Source organism: Antechinus flavipes, chromosome X (assembly GCF_016432865.1).
Source record: "Antechinus flavipes isolate AdamAnt ecotype Samford, QLD, Australia chromosome X, AdamAnt_v2, whole genome shotgun sequence".
In the NCBI taxonomy this organism is placed as follows: Eukaryota; Metazoa; Chordata; class Mammalia; order Dasyuromorphia; family Dasyuridae; genus Antechinus; species Antechinus flavipes.
In genome coordinates this window covers 84,750,106-84,771,930 of record NC_067404.1, presented here as the reverse complement: position 1 = coordinate 84,771,930, position 21,825 = coordinate 84,750,106, and the positions used below count along the sequence as shown (strand labels likewise).

At 54.6% G+C, this 21,825-nt stretch overlaps 2 protein-coding genes across 5 annotated transcripts; both read left to right on the top strand.

Annotated features, from left to right (window-relative positions):
• The first annotated feature begins 36 nt into the window (after window positions 1-36).
• Window positions 37-3,320, top strand: ELK1 (ETS transcription factor ELK1). Of its 3 annotated transcripts, none has more exons than XM_051968845.1 (6): window positions 37-436; window positions 1,317-1,554; window positions 1,709-2,038; window positions 2,209-2,541; window positions 2,692-2,793; window positions 3,024-3,320. In XM_051968845.1, the coding sequence occupies exons 2-6, from the start codon at window positions 1,348-1,350 to the stop codon at window positions 3,135-3,137; spliced, it is 1,086 nt and encodes a 361-aa protein (XP_051824805.1). In that variant the 5' UTR covers window positions 37-436; window positions 1,317-1,347; the 3' UTR covers window positions 3,138-3,320. The 3 variants fall into 3 exon arrangements, with proteins under 3 accessions (XP_051824805.1, XP_051824804.1, XP_051824806.1); XM_051968844.1 differs by having other exon boundaries at window positions 2,692-2,883; XM_051968846.1 differs by lacking the exon at window positions 2,692-2,793.
• Window positions 3,321-3,410: 90 nt separating this feature from the next.
• On the top strand, window positions 3,411-10,491 carry CFP (complement factor properdin). Of its 2 annotated transcripts, none has more exons than XM_051968843.1 (8): window positions 3,411-3,597; window positions 8,081-8,231; window positions 8,513-8,688; window positions 8,777-8,947; window positions 9,028-9,219; window positions 9,366-9,731; window positions 9,817-9,928; window positions 10,200-10,491. In XM_051968843.1, the coding sequence occupies exons 1-8, from the start codon at window positions 3,534-3,536 to the stop codon at window positions 10,363-10,365; spliced, it is 1,398 nt and encodes a 465-aa protein (XP_051824803.1). In that variant the 5' UTR covers window positions 3,411-3,533; the 3' UTR covers window positions 10,366-10,491. The 2 variants fall into 2 exon arrangements, with proteins under 2 accessions (XP_051824803.1, XP_051824802.1); XM_051968842.1 differs by lacking the exon at window positions 3,411-3,597 and adding an exon at window positions 7,684-7,917.
• Window positions 10,492-21,825: the final 11,334 nt, after the last annotated feature.

The window sequence follows — 21,825 nt, the reverse complement described above, 5'->3', positions numbered from 1 at the left end:
CCCCTTGCGTCCCTCCTCCCCCGCCCCTGGGCGAAGACACTTTCCAACGGGGTTATGCCTGCGCAGGCGCACAGCCCAACTCCATAGTGGCCTGCGCTTTGCGGCTGCTTGCTGGTACTGGTTCCGTGTCCCCGCCCCTTCAGCCTTGCCTCACCACGTGACTGATAACGTCAGCCAGGCCCCGGCTCTCCTATCCGGTGGAGCTCTGGGCCCGGGCCGAGCTGCTCTGGGCCGGGGCAGGCTTAGGTCCTAGGGGGAAAGGAGGGAGGTGCTGTAAGCCAGGTCGGGCCTGGATAAGAGGCTTCAGAGTGGACAGGGGCCGGGGATCGGAGTCAGCAGAAGAAGGAGGAGCTAGGGGCGGGAGGGTGGCTGCTACCGGGCTGGGACTCCCCCATGGAGCCCCCGCTCCCCGGAGCTGCCATCGGGTTGCTCACAGGTGAGGCAGGGACAGCCTGGGAATCGGGAGGGCATCTCCTGCAGAAGAAGGGCGAGCCTTCTCTGTATTTGGTGGGGGAGGGGTGATCTGTTTGGGGAGGGACACAGGGCTGGGCTGGAGGCCCCACCCCCACCCCCCGCACCTCTTACAGCCTGAGAACGGACCTATTTGTGATCTCCCATGAGACCCGTCGGCTGCAATGGCCCTGGCTGTGGCTTTTCTTCCCCGGTCGTGACGGACCAGCCCTTTACGGCCCTGTTCTGTCGCCCCTTTGCATGGCGCCTGTCCCTGTCGCCCCTGTATGCTAATAGGCCTCCCCAGACATCCTGTCCTTCATGTTGCCCTTTCTGCGGTAATGGTGTCAGCCGCCCCGCCCCCAGCCGCCCCCTGCTCCCCCCCGCAGTGATGGACCAGGTTATGTGGTCCTGTGCTGCCGTAATTTCCACATTCGATGACTCTATCCTCCCAAGTCTCCCTTCTACCGTTATGGCCCCGTCGGTGATTCTAGGCCAAGCTCTCTACCCACGGTAATGAGCCAAACTCCTGACTGTGCCTTCGTCGTGCTCCTCCGATTAATGGCTCCATCTGTGGCACCTGCAATAAGGGGTCAGGCCCCGATTACGTGTCCGTTCTCCATTCCCCCCCCCTTCCCCCCCTTGCCAGGATAGGCCTGGTCTCATCCGATGTCCACGCTGCATGGCATAATTTCATCCCTCATACGCTTCCCCCCCCCCCCCCCACGTCTCTGTGCCCCTCTGTCTCCCCTTGGAGTCTTGGGATGGCTAGCGAGCCTGTAGCTCCCCCTACACTTCGCTTCGCTGTTGTGATGGAGCCATCCAAAGCCCTCTCTCTCTTCCCACCCACCTCCGTGATAACCCAGCTGACTGGCCCATGACCCTGTGCTTGGAGTGATGGACCCATCTGTGACCCTGTGGCAGTTCCTGCTGCAACTGTTGAAGGAGCAGAGTAATGGGCACTTAATAGCCTGGACGTCCAGCGATGGGGAATTCAAGCTGGTAGACGCCGAGGAAGTGGCACGGCTCTGGGGGCTTCGCAAGAACAAGACCAACATGAACTACGACAAGCTGAGCAGGGCCCTTCGGTACTACTATGACAAGGTGTGCTTCACCGGGCCTGGCCTTGCTCAGGGGGTCCCTCTCCCCTTACCCTGGGGAAGCCCGCCCATCGGGAGAGGGGTTTTGCGGGAGCGGGGGAGGAAGGGCCGGGACCACCCCTGAACACCCCTGCCCCACAAATTCCCACTCTCCCCAGAATATCATCCGTAAGGTGAGTGGGCAGAAGTTCGTCTACAAATTCGTGTCCTTCCCGGAGGGGCCAGGCCACGATGGGGAGGAGGGCCAGGTCCGGGCTGAGATCCCTTCGGAGCCTCTCCGGCCGCTGAAGGCCTCTCTAGGGAGCATTGGCTCCTCTGCCCCGACCCCCGTGCGCAGCAGCCGGAATGAGTACATGCGTTCTGGGCTCTACTCCACCTTCACCATCCAGTCCCTGCAGCAGCTAAGTCCCGCCCGGCCCGCTCGGCCCGTCCCGGAGCCCCTTAGCCCAGTCAGCCTTGAGGCCCCGGAAGCTCGAGTGCCTCTACAGGTAGAGTATGTGTGTGTGCTCGGGTGTCCACGTCTGCGTCCCCCAGCCCTGGGGGCGGGGGTGGGGAGGGGGCTCTCTGACTCCGGAGCCTCTAGGGAGGCGGGGGGAGGGCGGAGGATGAGCCTCGGCCAGGCCTAAGCCCCGCCCCTCCTCTCCTCCCCGGCGGCCAGGTCATCTTGATGGCCCCGGCCGAAGGTCTGACCGAGGCCGTGGAGCCTGAGGCTTCGGCCGCAACCGCCTCCTTGCTTCTGGCTTCCGAGACGAAGGGGGAGCGGCCTCTGGAGGAGGGGGCTGCTGTTGCCATGGAGACTAGCGTGGAGGTCGCCGACCCCCCGGGCCCCGCCCCCGCGCCGGCCCCCGCAGCCGAGGCCCACCCCCCAGCCCCTTCCAAGGGTCGCAAACCACGCGATCTGGAGTTGCCGCTGGGGCCGAGTCCCGAGTCAGCCTCGGTTTCCGGCCTGGGCCCGGCCCTCACTCCCTCCCTGCTCACCTCCCACGCCCTGGTAAGCCAGACGAGCCGCCGGGAGCGGGGTGGCGGGGCGGGGCGGGGCGGGGCGGGGTGGGCGGCGGGCGGGGTGGGAGCGGCGGGGGGCGGGGCGTGGGCTTAAGCGGGCTTGCTCCAGTGTCCCTTGCCCTCCTGCCGTCCACCGCAGACCCCGGTGCTTCTGACGCCCAGTGCGCTGCCCCCCAGCATCCACTTCTGGAGCACCCTGAGCCCCATCGCGCCCCGCAGCCCTGCCCGCCTCTCCTTCCAGGTGCGGCCCCTGGAGGGGCGTGTCAATCCATGTCTTCTTGACTTCTCCCCACCCAGGTCCATGTGTGTGTGTCCCTCACGGCTTCTTCTGGTGGGCTCTCTGTGTGTCTCCTCATCTTACTCATTCTCATTCTCTCGCTCGCCTCTCCCATTCTCTCACACTCACTCTGTTCTTTCACTCTCTCCTCTCTCTGTCTCTCTCTCTGTCTCTCTGTCTTTCTCTCCTCCCAGTTCCCGGCCAGCAGCAGCAGCAGCAGCTCCCAGGCACATGTGTCTGTCCCCACACTCAGCATGGACGGCCTCTCCACCCCCGTGGTCCTCTCCCCAGGTCCCCAGAAGCCATGACTCTTTCTTTCCCAGGGACTTAAGAGACTGCTTTATTTCCAAGGAGGATTGTGGGTCCCCATGGGCCGAGGAGGGATGGGGGCGGAGGGGAAAGGGGATAAACAGTTATTAAGCATCAACTATGCTCCAGGCACTGTGCTAAGCCCTTTGACAAATATGATCTTGTTTTGGTCCTCCCAATAATCCTGAGAGGTAGGTGTTGTTTTTAACCCCCCATTTTACAGATGAGGAAACCGAATCAGGCAGAGGGGAAGTGACTTAGTCAAGCTCACACTGCTAGGAAGTGCCTGAGGTCCACATTTGAGCTCCCCCCTCCCCATTTTAGTGCCTGCAGGTGGAAGGTGAGGGAGAGGCGTTTTTTTTATTTTCAGGTGCCCCGAGGCCCAGATTTGCTGAATGGAAACGAGGAAGATCCAGCCCCACTCGGCCCTCTCTTCTCCCCATGCACCCATTCCTGGGGGTGAGCAGCTAGGGGACGATTCTGCTTTCTCCTTTTCAAACTCCCCACACTTAGACAAGGGGGGGGGGGACAAACACAGAAAAATGGCTTTTAAATGCCTCCCTGCAGTGGCAGCAGAAGTCCCACCCCTTTGACTGTCAGTCAACTGGTCTCCAGGAAAGCACCAAGGGGCCCCTGTGCCTCAGAAGTACTGGATAGAAGAAGGGAGCCCCACTGCTCCGCCCATGACAAGCCGAGGTGCAGGTCTCCCAGACTGTAGGCCTGCAAGTGGCTATTGGGAGAGAAAGGCAGGGTCGGTTTTCCTTCACGTGGCAGAGGTGGCCTGTGATCTGTGGCCTTCAGGGACGGCTGGGACGGGCTCCCGGGCCAGAGGAGCCAGTTCCGAGCAAGGCCTCCGTCCGGCTTCTGGCCGAGGGTCTGCCCTTCTCGCTGGGTAGCCCGCCGAGAGCTTAGTTTTTATACCAAAGGCCCAGGCTCTGCTGGGACGGGCAGTCCCCGAATGTTGCTGGAAAGGCTGCTCCCCTCACCTCCACCTAGGTACGGTGGTGGCGGTGAAGTAGCGGGGTAGAGGGGCAGTTCTGGCCACGACCGTATACATACACATGATATGTATACACATACCCCACACAGGGTGTCTGTCCAGAGACATGGGAGCCACGTTTCCCCAGTACTCCCTCTGTGCCAAATGCTTTAGAAAGATCACGTTTGATCCTCAAAACCCCGGGGAGGGCAGCGCTGTCACCCCCAACTTCCAGATAACAAAATGGGGGTCGGACAAGGGAAGCAATCTGCCCCAAATCACAGGCTAGACGTGGATTTAGGCCTGCCTGCCCTCAGCCCAAGGCTTACCCAGTCACACATACACTCCGCTTGATCCTGATTCTCCCAGTAGGAAAGGGCATACCCACTGTGTTCCTGACTGAGCCCGGAACTTAGTTTCAGGCCGAGACCTGAACATCTTAGATCTCTGACCTCAAAAGTAGCCTCCTCTCACCGTCCACTGCCTGCCAACTCTAGTCCCAGAAGGAGCCCCGGCTCAGGCCTTCCCTGAAACCTGGGGCCTGAGGAAGACCTGAACCTTGGCTACAGGAAAAGGCCCGAGTCCATAACGGTGGCAGACCTGACCCCAAGGTCAGCACAGGCCCCTCTCCCAACCACCACCACTCAGAGAGTCTCAGTCCCAACTTGAATCCTAGACAGTGTTCTGACCCTCTGGGTCCAACCTCCCACCTGGCTCTGGTCCAAATGAGACCACGAGAAGAGCTGCCCGAGGCCTCGGACTAAGCTCTGACCCAATTCCCCAACTCAGATGGAGAGCCTATCTACCGAGCCCTGATGCCAAGAGTTCGAGTGCAGCCAGGCCGCCATCTCTGCCAAGGGTTTCAGCCTGGGCTTACAGATTCCTAGTGGGGTAAGGCCCAGCTGCTCAGGAGGCAGCTCATTCAACACTGGGCTAGCTCTTGTGGCCATGCCATGGCCAGGCTAAACCTGTGCCCTCGCAGCCCCTGCTCACCCTGCTCCTTATTCTTCCCTTTGACCCGAGCAGAAGGAGGTGTCCCGCAAAGTTGTCCCTACTTTACTTTTCTGCAGGCTAAACCCGACTCCTTCCTTCAGCTGGTCCTCCCAGCATGACCTTGTGGCCCTTCATGCTCCTGGTTGCTCTCCTCTGCATTTTCTCCAACTTCCCCAATGGCTAGCCCAAAGGGTGGTGCCCAGAAGTGCACCCAGCACCCCCCTCCCCCCCAGCCTTTCTAAATGCAGCTGATGATTCTACTTCCCTTTTGGGTTGCCATGTCCCACTGTTAACTCCCGTTGACCTTTTTGGTAAACGTGAGGGGCTTATATTATTGAAGTTGAATTTTCCATCGCAAGCGTGAGGCTCCCAACATCTAAAAAGTGATCGCAGGCCAAGGCTCAGCCCCTGCATAAGGCCAGAACCCTCCAGACATCCCCTGACCTTTGTCCTGGACCGAGTACGGACCCCGAGCGGCACCCTCTCCTGGCCCCGAAATTTGCTTTGGGACTTATGAAATGATCCGAGTTCCGGATTCCGCTCGGGACTGGTCTGAAAGGTCAGGTCTGGCCTTGGCACCTAGATGCCCTGTCCCAGATGGAGTCTTCACCCCAGAGCAGACTTCCACCCTAGTCCCGTCCCACACAGGGCCCCAACTCCGTCTTCAGATGGAACCCATCCAACCTTCCCTTCTGTTCTCCCATCGTAGCCATTGTAGTCACCTAGACCCTTAGACCTTCATCAGGGTGGACTGGGAAATTCTCTTCCCTGATGCTGATAGGCTGCCTTTCCATCTTCCTTCTGCCTGCCCCCAGCCTACTTCCATCTTCCTCCCCATGGCCTTTTCTTTTAGGTCAGAATGCCTGTTCCGGCCTCCCTCCCTTCCTTTCCCAGTAAGTCCCAGACTTGGCAGTTCCGAGTGTGCATTGTCTTGCCTTGACCCTTTGTCCATGGGATGTTCGTGCGCTAGGGTCTCAGCCTCGGTCGGCTCGGCCTCTGGCTGGCTGTGCTCCTCTCAGGCTGCTGACCGCTGCAAGAACTGGGTTACATAATGATCTGGACTTGAGGTTTCCTGCCAATTATTGCTTTCTCAGCTCAATGAGCCTGCCCAGGGTGCATTTCCCCCAGGCCCCCATTGCCCTTCTTCTCCGTGGAGAATTTAGTCCCTTTATGGGGGAAATTCGTCTGGGTTGTTTCTATCTCTCCCACTGCTGGGGAAGAGGAGGTCTCCCTTCCCCAGGGGTGGTGCCTCAATTGCTGACCTTGGGCCCTTCCACAAGCCTCAGTCTTCTCCAGCCATAGGCTTTTCTCTCTTCCTCCAGGAAGCCCACACCTCTTTCTATCTCTGATCTCAGCTCCTTGGGCCTCTGGCAATCTCCCCAGGGAGTCTAAAAGGACTTTGCCTTGATCCTGCCATCCCCTCCAGCTACTATCCCAGACAGTCCTCAGAGAAGTCACCTGTGGTCACGGCGCTCCAGCTGGCTCCTCGATCCTTTGCTTGAAGGGGGCAGCCCCGGGGCCTTCTCTGGGCCCCAGGGCACCCTCGGACTCTCGTCTCCCTTTTCTGTCTTGCCTTTTTGAGGCCCTGTCTTTTTGCAGGCTCTAAAGGGGCTCATCCACTCCACTCTTTCTCCTGTTTTCCCATCGTCAGATCCTCTTTCCATGGATTCCCTGTCCTTTTCTCAGATGAGTCACAAATCCTCCAAACCCTAATACTCATTCTCTTTCTTGAACTGCAGCCCTCTTAGTTGGCCCATCTCATCACAGGCTCAAGGGGGCCCAAAGGAACCGTCCCCTTCTCTAACAGCCTCTAAATTGGTCTCCTTTCCAGTCTGTCCTCCAGATGGTTGCCAACAATTTTCCAAAGGCCTCGGCCTGTCTCTGGAGTCGAGCGCTGGTTTCTCTGGTCCTCATGTCTCATCTCACCTTTCCCCTCTTCCTGGCTGGCCGGCCGACTCCACGTCTTGTCTCCCGTCACACCCGTGTTTGGGCCGGCCCCCCTCTTTAGCTCTGGCTTTTGGGAGCTTTCTTTTGCTCCGAGGTTCAGTTCCATCGCTCCGGGAAACCTTCCCCGGTTTCTCCAGTTGCCGGGGTGCTCAGGCTCCTCGGCCGGACTCCCGGAGCTCTTACCGTCACTATCTGGGCCTCTAGCACTGGGCCTGATTCCAGGAGACACTGCCCCACCGTTTCTTGAATCGAATTGATCGAGTGCCCTCACTCCCGTCTGGGACGAGTCCTTGGCCCCAGCTTTTATGGGGAGAGACACGGGGCTGGAGGGGCGGATCGCTGAGCTGGGAACAAGTGCCCCGGTATCCCTGCTCAAGACTCCGGGGCCCCTTTGGCAGCCTCTCCCTCCTCCCATCCCCTCGAACACTTCCTTTGTGGCCGAGACTATCGACCTGGTCTCGGGAACCTTTCAGAGGGGTCGATGTGGCGAGGAGGCCGAGGGAGGCGGTCGGGGCACGGACCGATCTGGCCAACAGAGAAGGGACGGAGCAGGAGAACGGGACGGGGCTGGGCAGGAGGCCAGGGCGGCTTAGGGGCTCAGGGCCCCACTGGGGAAAGGGCCAATCCTGGCTTCCTCCTCCACTTCCTTCCTCCTGGAGGTCTGGCTTCCTCTTTCCCTGCTGAGTCAGGGGAGTGACCCAGACATGAGGGCAAGAGGGATTGAGGCAGGGCTTTAAAACCCGGGACTTCCCTCCTTCCCTCCCCACTGGTAGCCATGGCCTCCAGCCCCAGCTGTCCTGTGCTCCCTGTGCTGCTGCTGCTGTTCCTCCCCGCCATCCTGCTCTCACCCCACGGGGCAGGTAACCCGGGCCCTCTCCCTCCCTCGCGTCTTTTCCTCTCTGCCTCCCCAGTCTCTCTCGGGGCAGCTCTCGTTCCCTCCCGCCTGGCTCCCGGACCCTTTGGGCCCAGTCCCCCCGGCTCTCCACCGTGGCGGTGACGTGGGCGCTGTGTTCTCCGGTGTAGGCGGGCAGTCTGTGCGTTGCTTCTCCAACTTTGAGGAGGCTTCCAGCCAATGCCAGGGGCTCCTGGGCGAGAGTGTCAGCAAGGATGACTGCTGCCTCAATGCCGCCCACGGCTTCCAGATCCCGGGGAGCCAAACCTGCCAGGCTTGCGGGTGAGGGGGTGTCTGGGCCAGGATCCACCAGCTTCTTGGTGGGAGCATATGGGCAGGGGGAGGGAGGGGAAGGCTAAGGGGGGGAAGAGCGGCGGAGCAGCCCACCTGGGCGGAGACCCACGGGAGGACCGAGGCCCGCCCGGACAGCGAGGAGGCAGCGCTAGGAACGCAGGCGGGAAAGGCCACGTAGCCGGCGGATCTCCCCCGGTGAAGCTTGGAGCTCTGGGAAGGCCGTCCGGCTTCTGGGGCCTCACTCCGGTGACCTCACCTTCGTAACCCAGGGCCCCTCGATGGTCGCCGTGGTCCGCCTGGTCCCCGTGTTCCGTGTCCTGCGCGGAGGGCTCCCAGCTGCGCCATCAACGCTGCCTGGGCCAGGGAGGCCCGTGTTCTGGGAAGGGGCAGCCCGGGAGCCTTCGTTGGGAGCTCCAGGCGTGTCAGGACCGGGAGTGTTGCCCAGGTGAGTGAGGCCCAGGGGAGCCGTGTATGGGAAGGGATGGAGAGTCGCGGCTTCTGATCCCGGGCCTCCTCGTCTGTCTGTCTCGCAGAGGCCGGCGGTTGGTCCGACTGGGGGCCGTGGACCCCGTGCTCCGTGACTTGTGCTAAGGGTCTGCGGAGCCGCCGAAGGGCCTGCAACCAGCCGGTCCCAAAGTGTGGGGGCAGCTGCTCTGGTGGGGAAATCGAGACCGAGCCGTGCGACACAGAGGTCCTCTGTCCCAGTGAGTGCTCCTCCCCGGCCTGCCCTGGATGTGTACCCGGGAAGGGCGGGCCGGAGGTGACGCTCTCCTTTTCATTTCAGTCCACGGGGCCTGGGCAACCTGGGGGCCTTGGGGACACTGCTCGGCTTCCTGTCACGGGGGACCCCGGGTCCCCGTCCAACACAGAACCAGAACGTGCTCTTCTCCAGACCCCTCGGTCCAGCCCCCAGGGAAACCATGTTCTGGCCCCCCCTATGAGCAGCAAGGCTGCAAGGGCCTCCCGCCGTGCCCTGGTACGTACTGAGGGGAATTAGGATCCATCGGGGCCCGGCCCGGCTTCCCCTCCTCCCCCCCTTCTCTCCGTCATTCTGTTCCCCCAGCCCACCCCCATCCTTCTCCCTGGGAGCCAGGCTTATCCTCTGTGCTCCTGCCCCTACAGTAGAGGGTGGCTGGGGTCCCTGGGGCCCCGCTAGCCCCTGCCCAGTGACCTGTGGCCTGGGTCGGACCCGAGAACAGCGGCTGTGCAACAACCCCTCACCCCTGCACGGAGGTGCGTCCTGTGCCGGAGACGCGTCCCGGAATGGCCTGTGCAACACGGGCAAGCCCTGCCCGGTCGACGGTCACTGGGGCCCCTGGGGGGCCTGGGAGCCCTGTACCCGGCTCCAAATCTCCAACATTGCGTGTCAGAACGTGCCAGGCCAGCAGCAGCGCTCTCGGGTGTGTGAGGGTCGGCTCCACAATGGCCAGCGCTGCCCGGGCCGCTTCCAGGAGACCCGCCACTGCTACAACATCCACCTGTGCCCCTGTGAGTGACCTCTTCCCGGATGGGCCGGGGCGGGGGTGATCTTACCAGGTCCTGACCCTGCCCCATTCTCCTTCTCCTTCCTCAGTGGATGGCTATTGGGAAGCCTGGGGGCCCTGGGGTCTCTGCACGCCCCCCTGTGGGCCCGCACCCACCCGCTCCCGGCAACGTCACTGCATCGCCAAGTTGCCCGCTTACTCGTGAGTGGGGGACCCCCCTGGAGAAGGAGGAAAGGGACTTCTAGGGGACCTCAGGGCTCAAGAAGGAGAGGAGAGGGAGGGGGGCCTTCCTGGGGCAATAGGGTCGAGAAACTGGAGCCACCGCCCTCCCGGGGGGCCCACCCGGGGTCCTCAGTCAATCGGCTGGCCGCGCCGGCCCCATGGCCTCCAGCGGCACTGGTGTGGCCGAGCCGCCGCAGAAGGACCCTCGGGGCTCGGGCCGCCACAGAACCGCTGTCCGTGTCTGATCTAGGCCCACTGTGACCGTGGTAGAAGGCCAGGGGGAGAGAAACGTGACATTCTGGGGAAGCCCCCGGCCCCGCTGCTCCGAGTTGCAGGGCCAGAGGGCCAAAGTGGAGGAGAAGAAGCCCTGTCTACACCCTCCCCCCTGCACAGACCCTCTGGAGGAGGGAGGCTGACCCAGCGTCCCGAGGAGGACTCGGCATCCTAGGGGAGGGAGCACGGGGACGTGGAGGGGATTCTCTTGCCCCGCGGGACCGAGTCTTATGAAGCACTGCCCCCAATAAACAGATCTCCCAGCTCAAGTCTGACTTTTGAGGCGTACGGAAGAATGTTCAACCAGGGAGAGTGGTTCTAGAGAAGGGTAGGGCTGGGTCTGCCCCAACTGAAAGGGATGTGTGTGTGTGTAGGTGTCTGAGTGTGTGTGTGAGTGTGAGTGTGTGCGTATGGTGTGTGTAGGATTGTGTATGTCAGTATATGAAAGTATGTGTGTGTGTGTGTGATTCTGTGTCAGTGAGTGTGAATGTGTGATTGTGTGTGTGTCAGTGAGTGTGAGTGTATGAAAGTATGTATGGTGTGTGTGTGTATATGTCAGTGTGTGCGAGTGTGTGAGAAGTGGGGAGGGGAGGGGCAGGGAGGAATGACCCCACCCTCAGCCTCCCACTCAGGCCAGAGCCAAGGGCTCACTGTGGAAAGCCGCTTTCCCTGCATGCTCGGTGGTCAGCCCTTTAGTAACGGGTCCGGGGAGCCGGAGACAGAACCTGAGCCTCCCTGCCGACATCTGACAGAGTTAGGAGAGACGAGAGATTCCACCACGGCCACCGGAAGAGGGAGCTTCCCAGGGAAGGTAGCTTCTGGCGAGGCCACCTTGGAGCCGCACAGGAGGCAGGCACGGGAGGGCGCAGCGGCATTTGAGAACGCTGACTTGGGGCACTCGGGGTAGAGCCCACAGCTGGCGACGGAGAGCGGCACAGAGAGCGGCACAGAGAGGCCGTGTAGAAAGGGGAGATGGGGAGTTCCGGGCCTAAGCTCTGGGCTCCGACCCCAATGAGGGGCGGGCCACGGACAGTGAGCCCGCCAAGGCAATGGACGTGAGAGGAGCCGGGAGGAGAGGCCCTCTGCACACACTGGGAGGCTGAGAGGGATGGGGCCTGAGGAAAAGCCGCCGGCTTTGGCCATTGAGACACAGCCCATGACTCGGGAGGCCCGATTCCATGAGGTCGAAAAGCACGTGACAAGAGGAGAAACGGGACATGGCCACAAGAAAATGAAAGCTCCCTTGAAGTTGGTCTGGTAAAGGAGGCTGGGTAGAGACCGCTCCTGTGTGGGGAAGGGAAGGGCCAGGGAGAGAACGCCAGGAGACCGTCAGGTTGAAAATGAAAGAGAACAGAGAGAAGGGGAGAGCAAGCTTCTTGAAATGATGGCAGGAACAAAGGCCCAAGAGGAGGGCCCTTCCCGGGGGAGAAGAGAGATCTTGAATGGCCTCCTTTTTCTCAAGCGAGCAGGGAGGGGAGAGGTCCTTCGTGACTTGAGGACAGAAGGGAAGGTCTCGAATGACCATTGTGGACAGTGAATAAAGACAGTGGTCTTTCTTTCTTTCTTTCTTTCTTCCTTTCTTTTTCTTCTGAGGCAACTGAGGAAAAGTGACTTGCCCAGGGTCACACAGGTAGGAAGGGTTAAGTGTCTGAGATCAGATCTGAACTCAGGTCCTCCTGACCTCAAGGGCTGGTGCTCTATCCACTGCGCCCCCTAGCCGCCCCTCTCCTATGGTCTTGAGATGGGGAAGTCCCAGTTGAGCTATAACCGATTTGTTTCCCCATCTACACTTCCTCCTCATTCCCCTCTCCCTTAGCCCTTCCTCCTTCCCACTCCTTTTTCCTTTTACAGAACTGAAGTGACTAAAAACTGCATCCCTTTTTGGACCCCCAGATTATACCCTAAGGAGGCCAGAGAGAAATAGAAAGTTCTCACACACTCCCCAATAGCGACACTTTCTGCGATAGTGGAAACTCAGAATCAGAGGAGATGCCCATTGACAGCCCCACAAACTGGTACAGGATGTTATGGAATAGGGCTATGCCGGACCAAGCGGTGGGGCCGGAGAAGCATGAGGAGATGTCCGTAAACCCGGGCAGAGGGCAGGAAGCGAGCCCGGAAAACGAGCACGATGACTATGGCGAGGAAAAGAGCCATCGCCAAACAGTCCAAAGTGAAAGTCTGGCCATCCCAAGGCCCCAGTGGGCTTTTGAGAAAGGCAGGAAAGAGCCCTCCCTTAACACTGGCTCTCCTTTGCAGAGGTGGGGGGGTGGGGTGGTCCATGGATATGGAGCATTGCGTATATCGATTGGTTTTGTTTACTTTTGATTTTTGCTTACTTTTCTCTTTTGTCTTAAAATATATCGTTTGTTATATGGGATAGTTCTCGGGGAGTGGAGGATACTGGGAGAAATTCTGGTGAGGTTAAAAAAAAAAGATGTCCATAAAAATGGTTTTTAAAAGTCAATGCACTAATGGGTAGAGCACCAGCCCGGAAGTCAGGAGGACCTGAGTTCAAATTTGACCTCAGACACTTAACACTTCCTGGCGTTGTGACCCCGGAAAGTCATTTAACCCCAATTGCCTCAGGGGAAAAAAAGTCAAAACACTGAATGTCTACTGTGGGGGTCTGAACTAAAAAAGAATGTTCCAGATGGAAATTCTAGATGGGAGGTTCTAGATGGAGCAGAAGGGTTTGAATTTAGACTTGGACACTGATTCCCCTATCTATGCCCTACTTTTGCGGGCTTTGGGGATCGTGGGGATTGGACTAGCTACCCCTTGGAACTCAGACCTTCCATTATCCTTAGTCCCTCTTTTTCTGTCCTCCATAGAGCAAGTGGGGGGTGGAATATCTAACGTTATTCCAACTGTTTTAGGCCCTCTTGACCTCAGTTTCTTCCTCTGTAAAATGATGGGGTTGGACTACACAATGTAGTCCAGTAGTGGAGTGGAGTGATCAGAAGTTCAAGAGCCCTAATTTCTGGGGAATCGATGGTTTTTATTAATTAGGGCTCGCAAAGAATTAAGAAAAGGAGGCTCATTTGGCCTTTTTTCATGAACCAAAGACCGATGGAGGTGGCCCAGGGGACGTGTAGATGCCCTTGGAAGTGGGGGTGATCCTGACAGATGGCGAACAACTCTGATTGGTCAAGAGTGAGAAGAAGAAGGTGGACCTATTCTAATGAGGGGGTGGAGGAGGGGACCGATTATGTCAGTCTTAGTCTTAGTGGGGCCAGTGGAGATCTAGACCAAGTATCTGTTCCTCCTTTCTTGCCCAGCAGGAATAGAACATAATGGGCTGGGGTTCGCCTGGACGAAAATCTTTTTACCTTCGGAGCGGATCTGAACTTTCTCAGCGAGGGCAGCTAGGTGGTACAGTGGATAGAGCAGCAGCCCTGAAGTCAGAATGATCTGAGTTCAAATTGGATCTCAGACACTTAATACTTCTGGCTGCGTGACCCTGGGCAAGTCACTTAACCTCAATTGGCTCAGCAAAAAGAAAAAAAGGAAAAAAAAAACTTTCTCAGGGGAGTGGACTCTGAACAAGATTGAAGGGGATGTTAAATTTGATCTCGTTCTCAGTAATATCCCCCAAATTCTGGCTGAATAACTCACAAGGGCTGATTTCTGATTGGGAAAATAGAAAGGGGGGGAAAACCTTAGTCCTAATTCAATAATTGGTTATTAATATAAAAGAGATCCTATATAATATATAAATATAACTCTATATAATATAAAATATATTGTATAATATAAAATAAATTATAATGTAAAATATATAAATATAATCCTATATGATATAAAATAAAATGAATTATAATATAAAATATATAAATATAATCCTGTATAATCTAAAATAATCCTTTCAGTGGAAAGAGCACTGGCTTTAAGGTCAGGAGGGCCCAAGGTCAAATTCTGCCACTTATTATCTAAGTGACTTTGGACAAGCTTTTATTTGACTCAGTTTACTAATCTGAAAAAAATTGGCTATCTAAAGTCCTTTCTCCCTCTTAGATTCTGCAAGTTTGAGTCCCTTTCCTTGTCTGGGCCTAAAGAAGATGAGAGTATTTCCCTAAAAGAGAGTATCTAGATCTAAGGTCTCTCGGGGGCCAGTATTCTGGCCCATCACCACGAGGCACAGTCTCCCGGGGTTCGGCCCGAGATTGGGTCCTATGGTCACACATGTGGGGTGGGGTGTCTGCCCGACTCGGAGGCAGGGAATCCCAAACTGGCCAGACTCACTCAGGTTCCGGCACCTGGTCGACAGCTCCGAGTTGCTCCGGAACGAGACCGGGAGTGTCAGTGGGTAAAGTGGGTATACATGGAAATCATATAGGAGGGAACATGTGTACTTATGAACTTTACGCTAGCCTGTGAGTGAGGAATGAGTCTCCATTGACAATAAGGAGGGGGGCAGTTAGGTAGTGCAGTGGATAGGGTAGTGGTCCTGGAGCCAGGAGAACCCGATTTCAAATCCAGCCTCAGACACTTAAGAGCTGTGGGTCCTCGGACAAGTCACTTAATCCCATAATGTAGAACTCAACCGAATCAACCAAAACAAGGATAATAAGGAGCAATGCAACCCAAATCCTCAGGAACAAAGTGCAAGATGGTTTGAGTGCAACTGGGCCCCACAGGAAACTGGAAACCGAGTGGCTGCCCATCAGTGGGGAATGGCTGAATAAGTGAGGGTCTGTAAAAAACGACCGGCAGGATGAATTCAGAGAGGCCTGGAGAGACTTCCAGGAACTGACGCTGAGGGAAGGGAGCGGAACCAGACGATCATTGGACGTGGCAACAATAAGATTATATAATGATCAATTCTGACTGACGTGGCTCTTCTCAACAATGAGATGATTCAGGCCAGTCCCAGTGATCTTGTGATGGAGAGAGCCATCTACACCGAGAGAGAGGACTGTGGGAGCAGAGGGTGGACCACAACACAGCATTTGCACTCTTTTTTGCTGTTGTTCACTTGCCTTTTGTTTTCTCACTCATTTTTTTCCTTTTTGATCTGATTTTTCTTGTGCAGTAAGATAACTGTATAAATATGTTTACAGATATTGGATTTAACATATTTTGACATGTATAACATATATCGGATCGCTCGCCATCTAGGGGAGAAGGGAAGGGGGAAATTTGGAACACAAGGCTACGCAAGGGTCAATGTTGAAAAATTATCCGTGCTTACATTTTGAAAATAAAAAGCTTTAAAACAAAAGAAACTGGGCCCCAGTCTGTGGAAGGCATCCCTGGGCACTCCTAGGTCCCCCCGAGGCACAGGCTGGGCACTGGGGCTGGTCTTTTCTCATGGGGACAGCATAGTCCTTCAGCACTTCAGAATGTGCTGAAGGCTTTTTTGGTTGGCCAGTCAACAAGTGTGGATAAAGCAGAGCTTGCTGGGTAAGCTGCTTGCCCACTTCAGCTGTAGTTCCAGAATCCATCCCTAGCCTTAACCCTAATTGCATTTCAGTATCTGTCTTCACTCCCTTCTGACCTTCATTCTGGCTGAAGTTTCCCCTGGCCCCCCGCCTATATATATATATATATAATATATATATATATATATATTTTCTTTTTAGCTCAGGGTCACCCAGCATTTACGTGTCTGTGGTTGAATTTGAAACTCAAGTCCTCCGGACTCCAGGGCTAGCACTCCATCCACCGCAGCACCGCCTAACTTTGCCCCGTTGGGTGAATTCTTGAGAACGTTCTTTCCTTTCCAGATCTTGCCTGCTCTTTCCCCCAGCCCCCACTTCAGCAGTTTTATGGGAGCCCTCTTCTCTTTCCCTTACCCCCCTCCCATGATTTGGAAACCGCCTGGGATAGATGGGAGTTGGACCACAGTTATGGGATTGTCCTCCTTTGGAAGACCTCCCCGCCTCCACTCCCCCCCCCCTCAGGCGGTCCATTTTGCCTTTTGGCATCCTCCAGTTTATCACTAGGTATACCACAAGGTGGTATAGTGGGTAGAGAAATGGGTTAGTGTTAGTTAGAGATAGCCCCAGGCTTGAAGTCAGAAAGGCCTGAGTTCAAATCCAGCCTCAGACACTTTCTGCCTGCGTGACCCTGGACAAGACAAACCCCTGTTTGCCTCTGTTTCCTCAACGGTAAAACGGGGATCGGAATAGCACCTGCTCTTCAAGATTATTGTGAGGATCAAATGAAATATCTGTAAAGCACTCAGCACAGTGCCTACCACGATCAGGAGGAGCTTATACTTATTCCTGGCCTCTCCTTTCCTTCCCCGATGTCTTTCCTAAAGTGGGCCCCCCCAACTGGGCCTAGCATGCCATATCTACTCCAGCCCAAGGGAAGAGTGGGATGTTACTCTAACTTGCCCCGTTTGGACCCTATTTCTAACGTATTTCAGGCCCTGGTTCTATTAAGGCCAGACAGAGGTTCCCCCCCAGCCCTTCCCCAAGACCTTCAGGAGACTGGTCAGACCCTGGGTTAGTGAGGTTTAGTCTGGCAGAGTTACAGCCCTGACCCTGCTAACCAAGGTGAGAAGACTAGACCCGATGATTCAAGGCCCAACTTGGCAATGCCCCCAGAACCTCCTCCCTAGATCCCTGCAGGGAGACGAACTTGTTGGCCACAGCAGCTCCAGGAGACCATCTGCCAGCTCCTCAAAGGATTGCAGCTGGCAGCAGTGGGATCTGGGCAAGTTCATCTGGCCAATGCCAAATCACACAAATCATGTGTCACATGACTCCCTTATGGTTTTCTGTCCAGCAAAAGTCTCGACATCTCTTCGGGCTACCTATCATACCGTTGCTTTTCCGAACCATCGGGCTTTTCGTTTATCCCGGTTCTTGTTCGGTCACTTCAGTCGTGTCTGATTTTTTGCGACCCCACTGGGGGTTTTCTTGGCAAAGATACTGAAGTGGTTGGCCATTTCCTCCTCCTGCTCATTTTATAGATGAGGAAACTGAGACAAACAGGGTGAAGTGACAGGGCCACACATCTAGGAAGTGTCAGAGGCCAGATTTGAACTCAGGAAGCTGAGTCTTCTTGTCTCTAGCACTGGTGTTCTATTTACTTCAGTGCCACCTCGCTGCCCTGCTCTGTGCCAGGCCCTAAGTTAAATGCCAGGGACACAAATACAAGCCAGAAAGATTCTTCTTCTTCTGTTCTTCAAAAGCTTCCATTTTGGTAGAAGAAGACAAAATAGACGGGCCAGTGGTGGCCAGGGAGGGATGTTTTGGACAAAGAAGATGGCGGGGCAAAATATTTGTGGCAGCTCTGTTTGTAGTGGCTAGAAACTGGAAATTGAGTGGATGCCCATCCATTGGAGAATGGCTGGGTAAATTGTGGTATATGAATGTTATGGAATATTATTGTTCTGTAAGAAATGACCAGCAGGATGAATACAGAGAGGACTGGCGAGACTTACAGGAACTGATGCTGTGAAATGAGCAGAACCAGGAGATCATTATACACTTCGACAACGATATTGTATGAGGATGTATTCTGATGGAAGTGGATTTCTTTGACAAAGAGATCTGAGTTTCAATTGATAAATGATGGACAGAAGCAGCTACACCCAAAGAAAGAACACTGGGAAACGAATGTGAACTATCTGCATTTTTGTTTTTCTTCCCGGGTTATTTTTCCCTTCTGAATCCAATTCTCCCTGTGCAACAAGAGAACTGCTCGGTTCTGCAAACATAGATTGTATCTAGGATATACTGCGACATATCTAACATATATAGGACTGCTGGCCATCTAGGGGAGGGGGTGGAGGGAGGGAGGGGAAAAATCGGAACAGAAACGAGTGCAAGGGTGAATGTTGTAAAAAAATTACCCTGGCATGGGGTCTGTCAATATAAAGTTATTATCAAATCAAATCAAATAAATAAAATATATACAAAAAAAAGAAGATGGTGGGGATCATGGAAAGGTGGTGATAGGAAGTGGTCCAGTGGCTGGAGGTCAAGGGACGTAAAGCAAAATGCCCACCAAGCAGAGCCGTTCAATGAGCGCTCCAAGATATGAACCCAAAGTTCTCAAAAGACAAATTACAAACTTAATAAGCAGAGCGGTGAATGATCCAAATCCCTAATCGTAAGAAAGAGGTGAATCCAACCAGCCCTAAGATCCTACTGCACAGTGGCAAAGATGGCAAAAGTTGAGACTCGTCAGGGCTAGGAGAACCGTTTTGGAGAGCAAGCTAGAATTACACTGAAAAAACGAAAAGGCTGAGCCTCTCCTTTAATGAAGAAATCACTGTGCTAGTCATAGGCTCAAAGAGGTCTTGAAAAGAAGCCCTCGCTTGGGCAGCTAGGTGGCGCAGTGGACAGAGCACTGGCCCTGAAGTCAGGAGGACCTAAGTTCAAATGTGACCACACTTCTGGCTGTGTGACCCTGCGTAAGTCATTTAACCCAAATTGCTTCAGCAAAGAAAAAAAGAAAAGAAAAGAAGGCCTCATAGAACTGGAAACAAAATAGGTACCCACTGATTAAAGAATGGCTGAAAGAAATATGCTACAGAAATATAATGGAATATTGCTGAGCCAGTAGTGATGCGCATGAGTTCAAGAGAAACAGATGGGAGACTAGAGCAGTGGAACATCGTGGAAACCATCAGACTTGATTGTTTCATGGGTTTGTTTTTCTGAACCGGTTTTCACCCTGTGTCTATTTTTTTATTCTTTGTTATAAGCGAGAGGGAAGTGGTATAGTGGTCAGAAATAAAAGGGATGGAAAACAAGATAGCAACGACCATTTTAAAACAGAAAGTGGAATTGTTTCTCTGTTCTATATGGTTGGTGTAGTGGACAGCACTCTGGATCTAGAGTCAGGAAACCTTGAATTCGAATCCCGCCTCAGATGCTTTTTTGCTGTGCGACCAGGGCAAAAGCACTCCTTCACTTTCCATTTCCTCGTTGTAACATGGAGATCATTCTAAAAATGACTTGACCCGGTTGCCGTGAGGATCCAGTGAGGCAATGTCTGTAAAGTGCTTTGTGGCTCATTATTAGTTTCATCTCAAAACCCCTCGGTTTCCCTCCTCTCCTCCATTGCATCCGTTAGGCCGTGGCCAGCTCTTCCACTCACGTCCTTGATCCCATCCCCTCTCATCTTCCTTCTACTTTATGATTTGTCATTTTACCACCCTTCTGCCAGTTCCTTCCATCCTGCCTCTGCAAATGTGCCTAGGTCACAGTTAAGACTTTCCACTTGATCCTGACACCCCCTCAGGCTATCATTCTATCTCTCTCCACCTTTTCCGAACTTCTCTTCGAGAAGCTCTCTCTTCGTTGTCCCCATCTCTTCTCTTGCTTCTCCACATTTACAATCTAATTTATAACCTCGGTCCTCCATTGAGACTGGTCTCCCCAAAGTTATACTGTGATAAGCTGCTGACAGATCTGATGGTTTTTTTCTCAAGTCTTCCCTCTCTTCGGCCTCTCTCCCCTGCGGTGGCGAACGCCGTTGCCCATCTCTTTCTCCTGGATGCTCTGTACACTGCTCTCCCTTGGTTCTTCTACTTGTCTGGCCACTCTTTCTCAGTTTCCTTTGCTGGATTATCATCCACCTTTCTGTAGCTGTCCCATGGGTCTTTCCTCAGTCCTCAATGATCCTTTCTTCACACACGCTCTTGCTCACCTCTTCAGCTTTCAAGAACTCAACTATCACTTTGTCGGCCTGTCTGTCCTGAGCTCTCGTTTTGAACGGACATCTGCTCGTTAAGCATTATCCACTAGACATCTCAAATTCAACACATCTAAAATCTTCCCAAACCTTCCCCTTTTCCCAACTGCTCTATTATTGTCATGTCACCCAGGTTGGCAATTTGATGTCATCCTTGTCTGCTCTAGAGCTCACCTTCCCCCCCCCCGCATCCTCAATCTTATAATTTCATCCTTCACAAAATCTCTGATTCTTGTCAAGGCTCCCAATGTCCTTATACAAACTCACTGTCATCCTTGACTCTTCTCTGTCCCTCATCTTCTACATCCAAACTTGTAGTTCTCTTTCTATCGCGTAACTCAAATCTGTGTGGTGTTCTCTCCATTCACACAGACACCACCTAATTCAGGCCCTTTTTAACTTCTCACCTGAACTATCAGAAGAGTCCTAAGTCTAATGGGTCTCTCTGCCTCTACTCTTTCCTCTTTGATCTATCTTCCTCCCAGCTGCCGAAGAACTCCCCTGCTCAAGAAACTCTAATGGCTCCCTTTTGGCACTTGGCTAAAATTTGGATTCCTGCACTGTCACATTCTGGTGACTTTCCAATTTTCTTTCTTGGCCTTTAAAACACAGGCTGTTTGACCAGCCAGGGATTCTCTCTTTCCTGACCTGGGCCTGTTGGACTTCATAATTAGCTTGCTTCAAGGTTCGACTCAATACAATCTCCTACTGGAGACTCATCTTGATGCTTACCCCACTGTTACTACTGCTCTCCTTCTGTGGGGATAATTTGGATTTATTCAGTATCTATTTGGTATTTCTTTATCTGTGAATGTGTTCTCCTCCAGTAGAATGTTAGCTTCTCAAGGGCAGGAGATGTTTCCCTTTTGTCTCTCTATCCTGGGCCCCAGCACCATGTTTGACTGAGTAAATGCTTATGAATAATTAGATAAAATCGAGTCGGGGGAGTGTGTGTGTGTGTGTGTGTGTGTGTGTGTGTGTGTGTGTGTGTGTGTTTGTGAAAGAGAGAGCGACAGAGACACAGAGACAGACAGGGAGAGAGAGAGAAAAAGAGGAGACAGAGACAGAGATGGGGAAGAGAGACAGAGACATTTGTGAAAGACAGAGTGACAGACAGAGACACAGAGACAGATAGACAGAGAGAGAGAGAGAGAGAAAAAGAGGAGACAGAGACAGAGATGGGGGAGAGAGACAGAGACAGAAAGAAACACCAGAGACCAAGAGAGAGAGGAGACACAGATACAGAGAGAGAGAGAGACAGAGAGACAGAGAGACAGAGAGCTGGGGAGAGAGAGAAAAAAAGAGTAGAGAGACAGAAACAGAGAGAGACAGAGACAGACAGACTGAGACGGACAGATGGGGAGAGAGACAGAGACAGAGAAATAGAGACACACACAGAGAGGAGACAGACAGACAGAGAGACAGACAGACAAGGGGAGAGAGAAAAAGAGGTGAGAAGGGAGAGACAGACACAGACAGACACAGACAGACAGACAGACAGGGGAGGGGGGGAGAGAGACAGGGACAGAGGTGGGGAGGGGGGTAGAGACAGAAAGGAGACAGACAGAGACAGATTAATAGAAAGAGACAAAGAAAGGGACCGATAGACACAGAGATGTAGAGAGAAAGCACCACAGACAACGGGAGACATGGAAGGACATGGTGGGGGTGAGGTTGAGGCTCGGGGCTGCGGCACTGGGTTGGGCTGGGCCGAGCCGCGCCCTTCTTCCCCGGTCCCAGCGCAGCCCAGCAAGCGTCGGCGGCGACCTCGTCAGCACCAGGGCCAGCGCCACCCCCGCAGCCCCCGCCCGTCGGAATCATCGCCTAGGCTCGGGGAAGGGGTGGGGGGGAGAGAAGAGAGGAACACGCCCCCCTTTTCCTCTCCGCCTCTCCCCCCCCCCCAGTCCCAGCCTAAATGGACCGCTCCGAGCAGCCTAGGGCCA

Bases quoted from the DNA above. Each gene is read 5' to 3' on its own strand.
- CFP (XM_051968842.1), top strand. From the start codon at position 7,833: ATGGCCTCCAGCCCCAGCTGTCCTGTGCTCCCTGTGCTGCTGCTGCTG. The intron at 7,918-8,080 runs GTAACCCGGGCC...TCTCCGGTGTAG, and splicing joins GCTCTCACCCCACGGGGCAG to GCGGGCAGTCTGTGCGTTGC. The intron at 9,732-9,816 runs GTGAGTGACCTC...CTCCTTCCTCAG, and splicing joins CAACATCCACCTGTGCCCCT to TGGATGGCTATTGGGAAGCC.
- ELK1 (XM_051968844.1), top strand. From the start codon at position 1,348: ATGGACCCATCTGTGACCCTGTGGCAGTTCCTGCTGCAACTGTTGAAG. The intron at 1,555-1,708 runs GTGTGCTTCACC...CACTCTCCCCAG, and splicing joins TTCGGTACTACTATGACAAG to AATATCATCCGTAAGGTGAG. The intron at 2,884-3,023 runs GTGGGCTCTCTG...CTCTCCTCCCAG, and splicing joins GTCCCTCACGGCTTCTTCTG to TTCCCGGCCAGCAGCAGCAG.